At 49.4% G+C, this 9786-nt stretch overlaps 1 protein-coding gene across 2 annotated transcripts; it reads right to left on the reverse strand.

Annotated features, from left to right (window-relative positions):
- Positions 1 to 3: 3 nt before the first annotated feature.
- si:cabz01101003.1 (ubiquitin carboxyl-terminal hydrolase CYLD) lies at positions 4 to 9763 on the reverse strand. 2 transcript variants are annotated; one of them, XM_060076975.1, is made up of 17 exons: positions 9526 to 9763; positions 9125 to 9271; positions 8524 to 8641; positions 8091 to 8248; positions 6636 to 7154; positions 6373 to 6478; positions 5713 to 6206; positions 5113 to 5278; positions 4786 to 4927; positions 4111 to 4233; positions 3900 to 3991; positions 3509 to 3572; positions 2882 to 3098; positions 2364 to 2472; positions 1908 to 2026; positions 959 to 1166; positions 4 to 734 (listed from the first exon to the last, which is right to left on the reverse strand). In XM_060076975.1, the coding sequence occupies exons 2-17, from the start codon at positions 9248 to 9250 to the stop codon at positions 550 to 552; spliced, it is 2946 nt and encodes a 981-aa protein (XP_059932958.1). In that variant the 5' UTR covers positions 9251 to 9271; positions 9526 to 9763; the 3' UTR covers positions 4 to 549. The 2 variants fall into 2 exon arrangements, with proteins under 2 accessions (XP_059932958.1, XP_059932957.1); XM_060076974.1 differs by having other exon boundaries at positions 9125 to 9364.
- Between the last annotated feature and the right edge of the window lie 23 nt (positions 9764 to 9786).

Here is a 9786-nt window from a genome sequence, read left to right on the forward strand (position 1 = left end):
AGATAGTCAAGAGATGGGACAGCTTTATTAAACGACTATCATTTAAAAACAATTATCAGTATTAACACACATTGTAAACCCCATAAAAAAAAAATACATTTCGGGTTAACAAATACGAATACTATACAACTATAATTCCATCCTATATTGTCATTTTACAAGCAACAAAACAAAACAACATAAGTGAACAAGTATGTATAACATACCAACTTTTAAACGACTGAGTTAAGGACATATTCCTGACTAGGCTTATTGCTGTGGACTGCAAGGTCAAATATAGACCTAATTAAAAAACAGAATATTTACTACATCCTTCTTTGCATTTTATTTAACAAATGCCCCTCTATCATTGGAGTTATAAATATAGACACATACATGTTATTATTGCATGTTATTCTGTGGTGTTATCGGCTGGGGAGTTTCAGCTCTGTGCATTACAGCCAAGCTGTCTGTATGTTTCTAACAAGTAATTTAAAGGCACTATGTGGGTGTGGGTGCATCTATGTTGTGTGTTTATGCATGCATATTTTGTTTATTGTCTCCTCTCCTTCACTTGTACAAGCTGAGCTCGGGACTGTGGTAGAAACACATGTAAGCGTCACACAGCAGGCGGCGGGCGGGCTCAGGCAGGGAGGCGGGCTCAACACGACTCAGCTCCTCCTCTGATAGGCTGAGGAAGCGGCCCACCTCGGGACACGCTCTCACCTGCGGAATGTTGAAACCGTTCTCGCCACCTAGTGGAAGGAACATGTATGACATAGCTTTAGCGCCGTAAAATGTTGTTGCAATAACCGTTTTTGTATAGTATAGACTTTATATGTTCATAGTAACTCAGGGGAGATGTTATTCTCCTTGCGGTTATTTATAAAAATAAAGGAACATTCTATCCTAAACTATTTCATCGAAACACAATAAATACTTTAAAATTAATGAAACAAACAAACAGACAGGGTCTCACCCTCTCGGTCGGCCATGCTGTCGAAGAACAGCCAGTCCGAGGGCCGTGGCCCGTGCTTCACCAGGCTGACGTAGTGGCTGGTCTCGATGCACGTCACGGCGAACAGCTCCAACCGCTGGCGGGTGCCATGCAGGGGCCCCGCCCACGGCCCCCCGGGGACCCGCACCGGCTCAGGGGTGTGACCCAGTCGCTTCCTATGGCTGTGGACCTGGGGGGACATTGAGAGGAGATTTAGGGTGCACTCTCACTAGGCCATTTGGCCGTGGCCGTTTGGCGTTTTCACACCTAACCGTGCTCAAATCTGCCAGTGTGAGTGTGGCCAGTCTGGCCAGGCCAGGCCAATATGGCCACTTGGGAGAGGTGTGCTGCTACGGTCCGGGCCGCTACGGTACAGATGCTAATGAGCCAAAACTCGCACACGCACCGCTACGCAACCTGAGCTGGATGACGTATAGTCCATGCGATGACCGCGGACATAATAAAGGCGACGAGTCTTTATTATGGTCCATGCAGCGGACGCTTGGTGATGACGTGTTACGACGTGATGACGTGTGTACAAGAGCCTACCGTGGCCAGGCCACAGTTGCGACGGCCAACGGCCACGGCCAGATGGCCTAGTGTGAGTGCAGGCCGGAGAACAATGGGGCCAGTTGAACACGGTTGGGTGTGAAAACGGCCACACGGCCACGGCCAGATGGCCTAGTGTGAGTGCACCCTTAGCAGTTGTTTCATGTGTATTTACCTGTGTGTAACAGTTGGAATTACCTATGTGTTACCGTTATATTTACCTGTGTGTTACAGGTGTACTTACCTGTGTGTTACAGGTGTATTTATCTGTGTGTGGGAGGTGTATCTACCTGTGTGTTACAGGTGTATTTATCCCTGGTTGACACAGCTGTATTTAACTGTGTTACAGGTGCATTTACCTGTTTGGTACAGGTGTATTTACCTGTGTGTTACAGGTGGGACAGTATTGTTTGAGGCGGCCAGGTGTAATGTCCTGGTCCGGGTAACACTGAGAGCACTCCCACTCAGCCACTGCCTGGCAGATACTGCACTGTCTCAATGCTGGGAGAGAGAGAGGAAGAGGAAGAGGGCGGGAGAGAGAGAGAGACATACATAGATGACATGGGTGTGACAGAGTCATGGAGAGAGCGAGAGACAGACACCGAGGGATAATTAGCTATAATGTTGATTTCACAGGAGAAGATGGATGTTATCTCAATGAAGCCAATTTGACTATGTTGATGGTTTTAGCATCTACTCTCCACACGGAAACCGCCGATCAACTAGCACTGTGCAACGTGATCCCCATGTAGTACAGGTACTGTAGTCACTACAGGTCCAAGAACTATAGACTACCAAGGGCGAAAACTAAAGCTAGGGCCTCCTAGAGTGGGCGTACTGTCGTCCAGCAGGTCAGTGATGTCCAGGGACAGTGTGGGCGAGATGGCATCAAACATCTTGAAGTCCTTCCCAAACCTGGGCATCAGTAGCAACAGACAGGAGGGGGCCTGGGGAGCACACACAGACACACACACACACACACACACACACACACACACACACACACACACACACACACACACACACACACACACACACACACACACACACACACACACACACACACACACACACACACACACATTAAAGAAAAACTCACAATACATCCAATCACAAACATCAAGCAGAACAATAAATCACCAGAGACTAACCCTCTTAAACCTTCAAAATGCACATTATAGTGTAACGGTAGTGAAAGCGAGCATATTACGATAATAAAAAGACACCTTATATGTCATCCATTATGAGCCGGCAGGCCTAACATTCCAACCAATGAAAAGAGTGAGATGACGATGGAGGAGGGACTGTGACGGAGCACTTCCTGTCCGGTCTGGACACACGGTTCTGCGTGGTTACCTCCACGAATTTGAGTCCCGTGTGGAGGAAGGAGGAGTCCAGCATGGCCTGGACGCTGGCCACCCGCATGGGTCCCGGGCCCTGGGGGAGGGCGGGGGGCGGCGAGAGGGAGGGGGAGAGAGGAGGGGAGGGGAGGGGAAAGGCGGGAGAGTGGGGGAGTGCGGTCGGAGGGAAGAGCTGGTAGAGGTGGCACTCCTGGGGTTCCTGGGACATGGATCTGGGGGGGAGAGAGAGCGAGAGAGAGAGAGAGAGAGAGAGAGAGAGAGAGAGAGAGAGAGAGAGAGAGAGAGAGAGAGAGAGAGAGAGAGAGAGAGACAAGTTAGCAGAGACAGACAGACAGACAGGAAGACAGAAGGCCTAAAGTTATGTTTCAGGTTAACATAATTGACCTTAAAATAAAACATGTAAATTCAAAATAAAACACAAAACTTCAAAATAAAATACGAAACTTCAGAATAAAACATCTAAGAGAGACGTGAATTCTTTTGGAAACATGAAACTATGAACTAACTATAACTGACTTGTTTTTCAACATTACTCAGCGTCTAGTAACTTAATTACGCAACAACTGAAAACACTCTTTGACATAGTTGACACACACACACACACACTGAAGGGTGTGTTCACCGGATCTTGAGGAGTGGCTCCACGTGAAAGAGCTGGAAGAGCATGTTGAGGAACTCCTCTGGATCTGAAACACAGCAGCAGCAGGTTCACATTCTTGTTCTCACCCTGAGCCCTCACACATACACACACACACACACACACACACACACACACACAGCTAATGGTACTCTGCTAACAGGCAAATGGCCCACATACACACACACACACACACACACACACACACACACACACACACACACACACACACACACACACACACACACACACACACACACACACACACACACACACACACACACACACAGCTAATGGTACTCTGCTAACAGGCAAATGCCCCACATACACGCACACACACACACACACACACACACACACACACACACACACACACCTTTCTCCTGGTTGGTGAAGCCGGCGTCGTGGTTGTCCGCCTCCAGCAGCAGCCTCAGGGACATGGTCTTGCTGGCGCACACGTAGCCGAACCTGGAGGGGGTGAGTACGACCCAACTCATCAGTAACCCCCTGACTCCCAGCCCGGGGCCCCCCTGTAGGGGCCCGGGACGCTAGAACCAGCGCTACACGGGGACCGGCGCGGACCAGACCTGCGCAGGGGGTTGACGATCTCGCAGCGGAGCAGGTCCTTGGCCCGGCCGGAGCCCGGGGGCTCCGAGGGGCCAGGGGGGCTCAGCATCACCCAGTCGGCTGAGCTGCAGCAGGAGAACAGGCTGGGGGGCGGGACACAGAACAGAGGGGGGCATTAAGGCTCCTGATGGGGGATGGATGGAGGGATGAACAGATAGATGGATGGATGAACAGATGGATGGATGAATGGATGAACGGATAGATGGATGAATGAACAGATAGATGGATGGATGAACAGATAGATGGATGGATGAACAGATGGATGGATGGATGAACAGATGGATGGATGGATGAACAGATAGATGGATGGATGAACAGATAGATGGATGGATGAACAGATAGATGGATGGATGAACAGATACATGGATGGATGAACAGATGGATGGATGAATGAACAGATAGATGGATGAATGAACAGATAGATGGATGGATGAACAGATGGATGGATGGATGAACAGATAGATGGATGGATGACCAGATAGATGGATGGATGAACAGATGGATGGATGGATGAACAGATAGATGGATGGATGAACAGATAGATGGATGGATGAACAGATGGATGGATGGATGGATGACCAGATAGAGGATGGAGGACAGGGGGTGGATGGGTGATTGACAGGGGGCTGTGGTACCTGAAGAGGGAGGCGTCCAGGTAGCAGGAGTTCAGGTGACCTTGTATTCCTCTCTTCCAGCCCTGCAGCACCTCCAGCACCTCCCCCCCCTCCAGAGGGGCGGTAGGCTCCTCCACACGCTCACTGCCCCACTCCGCAAACGCTGACACGCAATCACCGTGGCAACACAAACGACAAGGTCACACAAACGCCACGACCGGGCCAATAAACGGCGATAAGCGCCATGGCAACGCAAGACTCCATGTGGAAAGGACAAGCAAACATAACCGAGATTACAAACACTTAAAGAGGTCATTCACTCACTCACACACACTCACTCCCACTCACCTATTGAGTTGCATCGCTCCACTTGATTGACAGGCGTCTCCGGCGCCGGGAACCTGGAGTCCCGCCTACAGTTGCGGAGTTTGACGAACAGCCCCTTGTTTGCCGGGCAGCGGAAGTACCGGTTGCCAAGGTAACTGCCGTCCGTCGCCGCGGCCAGCTCCTGATCCTGAGAGAGGACGCTCGCATGTTTTATTGCAATAAACCGAAACAAGTTTTTTTAATTTTTAAAAAGGTGACATATTCTACCACAAGGTTTTGGTTACAAGCCATTTGAAAATCAGCCTCTTCTGACGTCACAAGTGGGCGCGACCACCTAGATTTATGACAGATAGATGAGCAACGTTTGCTACAGTCCACTAGGTAGGCTGGTAGACGGATCGATCCAGTACACATCTAGGTGGAGACGCCCACTTGTGATGTCAGAAGAGGCCGATTTTCAAACGGCTTGTAACGGCTAATCACACTCACACCTGGCGGTATAATATGTCACCTTTAATATTCGGTTTCAAATATGGACAGACTCTAATCCATGGCAAGCAGTTTGGCTGTGAACACGCTGGTGGACGAGCAAACACAACAACAACAGCCTTCCCGTCGTACCAGTTCGAGTCCGGCCACCGTCTGGTTGATCCCACTGATTCGTCCAATCCAGCGGATCACTCCAAAAAGGGGCGGGTCGTTCACCTCCACCATGGACCCCACCTCCAGCGCCATCGCCACATCCGTCCCTCGGCCCCTCCAGCCGCCGTCCTCGCTTCCGCCCGGCGACAGCATGGCGGGAGAGGCGGGGGCGGGCTCGCCGCTGGGGGGCCACTGTTGGTCCGCAGTGGTGGGGATGGGCGAGGGCAGAGCCTGGGGTTTGGGGGGTGGGACCGGGACCGGGGGGAGGACCTTGTAGGGCTGCTTGGGAGGGGGTAAGGGTGGGGTATTCGGGGCTGGTTTCGGGGAGGGGAGCTTGGGGGGCATCAAGGCCACTTTTGGAGGGGGGATGGGTGTGGGGGAGAGGGAGGGGCTAGGTCTATAGACGGGAGGTGGCTTTAGAATGGGTTTAGGGTTGGAGGGGACCGGTCCTGGAAGACGATTTGATCGGGACTCTGTGGTTGGAGACGGGCCGAAAGAAAAAGAGAGATGAAAGATAGAGCGAGATGGATAGTAGACTGTGTTTGAGGTTGGGGGTTAAATTCCATCAGTCTCATCTCGTAAGCATCCTTAAGCAACAGGACTAGGTGAGGCCCCTACATTAAAGGTGAATCCTAGTACCTTGGGAGACTTTCGCGATGGGCAGCAGTAGCCCATACAGGGGGCTGGGGATCTGACACAGCCTCTCCCCTTTATAATGGCCATCCCAGTTGCCCACTGGAGCATCCTGAGAATGAGGAAACACAGACGCTACCCAAAGGTCAAAACAAGCCAACAGCACGCTCAAACACGCTCACCAACCCATGTTCAGTGAAGGTCATAACCTGTTGATTTAACACATTTCCATAAGCATTATCATTTCATCGGCATACAACAACACATACCAGCAGTACTCCCACGTACGTTCCCGAGGAGGCCCGACCAGGCAGGGGCCCACAGTAGCGCACCTCCCCGCCCTGGACCCTGTCTTCCAGGGTGAAGCACACCCGCTGGCACACCTGCAGCAAGGGGGGGGAGACAGCTCTTGCCGTGGCTTGGCTCGGGGCGTGGACGGGCGCCGAATCCGCCGTGCGCGGCAGAATGCTAACGGCTTCTAGAGGCTGGCCCTCGCGGCGCTGGTGGAAGCTAGCGCGGACGCCTGCGCGAGGCTGCGGTGCCGGCGGCTGGTGCTGAAGAGGATGGGTGTTGGGGTGGTCATCGCTACCGCGGTAACCTTTGTTGTTGTAGTTGTTGTTGGTGGTGACTCCGCCGGCGTGTTCCGGACCTGGGTTCGGGGCGTTGCCGCGTGACAACCGCCGTATATGGATGCAATTAGCCGGTACGAAGAGGGCAGAGGCCTTGGGGCAGATGAAGAAGGACTGGCCTTTGTAGGAGCTGCTCACCCCGTGACCCGCCGCCGCCCCCTACAGGAAGGTAAGAGAACAAACAAGATAGAAAAAGAAAGAAAGAAACTTAAAGGGACACTTTGTAAAACTTACTCCCATCTAGTGGTACAATTGTATATTGCATTCAAACTAATAGTGCTCGCTTGTTCAAAAACTACGGTGGGCAGTATGTGCCAAGAAGCTGTGTCATGACATCCAATACTACGTCATCGAGTCATTCGAGTGATGATGAGGTTCGTTATTTCAATCAAATTTCAAACTGCATTGAATCATTAGTGTAAGCTAATGATGTATGAGTAATTATTCCTCGAGCAAGATAGTGAAGTATTTCAGTCATCATTCACGCTGGCTCAGAGTGAAAACGCGTTTGCATTTCCTTTACCACGTAGTGCTTTTTGTCCTTCTCGGCAGTTCATAGACCGGAAGAACATGGAAGCCTTCATGAAGCTTACCCGTCCTATGTAACTACATATTAATTATTCTTCGCTCAGGAGGATAAGTGAGTTTTTTGGCAGAGATAATTTTACACCAATGAGGACTTATTTATGAATGAATACGTTGATTTGAGGTAATAAATGACTGAAAATATTACACAGTGTCCCTTTAAGACATTGCTGACACGAACACCTTAAGCAGGTGCAGAGAGAGCAACATATCCTGCTACACTGTAGCATATATGAACACATTAAATATCATAAATATAGAGCAGGGCTGCAGGGTACTGTAGTTTGCTAGGGGGGTCGACTCTCTGCTGAAAAGTACTGGGTTTGAACCCGAACCCCGTGAGCAAGATGCCCTCCTCAAGAAAGGGTTGATTCTGATTGGCTTTACAAGCCAATCAGAATCAACCCAACTCAATCAGGAGGGCATCTGGCTATTCATCGTCCCACCTTAGGTAGTTAAATAGGGGCCCTTTAATAGAGACAACTAAGCTAAATCTATGCTACTCCTTACCTTGAGCTCGACCCCAAACATGATGGCCGAGCCTCCTCTGGTCAGAGGGCCTCTGTAGCGAAGCTCCGCCTCCATGAACTCATCTGAGTGGCTCCTCTGCACCATGAGGGCGGCGCCGAGGGGTAAGGCAGCCAATTGACGCAGCTTCAGCGGGTTGCCTGAGAGACAGCCCAGTACACATCCGGTGCAATATAATCGTTATAAACATGCAATATTCTGCAGTGTAACATTTCTACTAATGTCAAACCAATCAATAATGATATGCTACTTAATTGTACTTATAAAGAATTTTGTTGCCTATTCATGGCATTTATAATCATAACGTTTTACACTTTTCGGCTTAGTTCCAAGTTATTGAACCGATTTTTGACAGACTTTTAAATGTAAGTTAATGTTTTACTGCGTTTCACGTTTATTATCGTGTTGATTTTACCGAACAGTTTAAGGCGGGCCTCCGCTTCGGGGACGGCCTCCAATAGGCCGCTGAGGTCATGGGGAATGTCTACCAGGTGGATCCTATCTATCCTCACCAACACGCCGATGTCCAACACCTAGGAGAGAAGAGGTCAAAAAGATTGAAACTATCCTTTTATTTGAGCTGTGATTGGATCTACCGTCTTATTCTCAGCATTTCAACCGTTTTCCTTTAGCTCACTAACTTGTGATAAAGATATTCTCGCACATTCGTCACCTTGGACGCAGCTTTATGGCCATGCTTGTAGATCACTGTCCGCTGGACAGCAGCGGTGTGTTTAACGGGAGGACGAAATGTGTGGTGATATTTATATATTATAATATTATTCTCACTCGGTAGATAGTTCCTTCCTCTTTTAGAGGTTGATAATGGTGGGTTTGGTGCGATGGTTGCATTTGTTGAGCATCTTATATATTATATTTTACAGCAAATGTCTAATCCCACTCGTCAGAACGTTTCTTCCTATTTTTTGGTTGTGATAGTTGTTTTCATCCAACAAACAATGCGCGGTTGAGTCATGAAGGTATAATAGCATCGATAAAGGGGCGTTTCTGTTTACCTTCACCCAGCTCTGGTCCGCCCGGGAGCTGGGGGTGGACTGCTCCTGACAGATGCTCCCCCTCTCCAAACAAATGGTTCCTTCCAACTGATCCTGCAGCTTCAGGTGTCTGCTGATCAGGAACATCTTGCGACGTCTCCTGGGTGGCTGCGGACCACCAGACATTGTGTATGAGGGTGTGTGTGAGGAAACCAACTCCTCCAAATCCAACTTATTTTACGCAGTATGCTCGGAGAAAACCTGTGGAAACAAACACAAGATTCCAACGTTTAAAGATACATATTTTTTATTTTAGGAAAAGGCTCAAAGTATGCCACAACTCGGTTCATTCAGTGATATTCAGCTTCATATGAATAAAAAAGTTTGACAATAATAGAGTGTTATTATGGGAAACTTCCTACCTATCAGAGACCAAGGCGTTTTCAACTCCTGGCTCGCTTTGCTCTACAAAGGTTCATCCTTGGCGCAATGCCGTCTAGAAGTATTTAAGGCGATCCCTCTCGCCTAAACCTCGGTTAAAAGTGATAAGTAAATGATTGTTGCTCCGTCTCATTTCAGTCAAATCGACTACGAACTTGTTTCTACATCGTTGGTTATGGTTACTTATTACAACGCAGCGCTTGAAGCAGGAAGCAGTTGATTGGCACCGAAACGGGCCAACA

Source organism: Gadus macrocephalus, chromosome 17 (assembly GCF_031168955.1).
Source record: "Gadus macrocephalus chromosome 17, ASM3116895v1".
Lineage (NCBI taxonomy): Eukaryota > Metazoa > Chordata > Actinopteri > Gadiformes > Gadidae > Gadus > Gadus macrocephalus.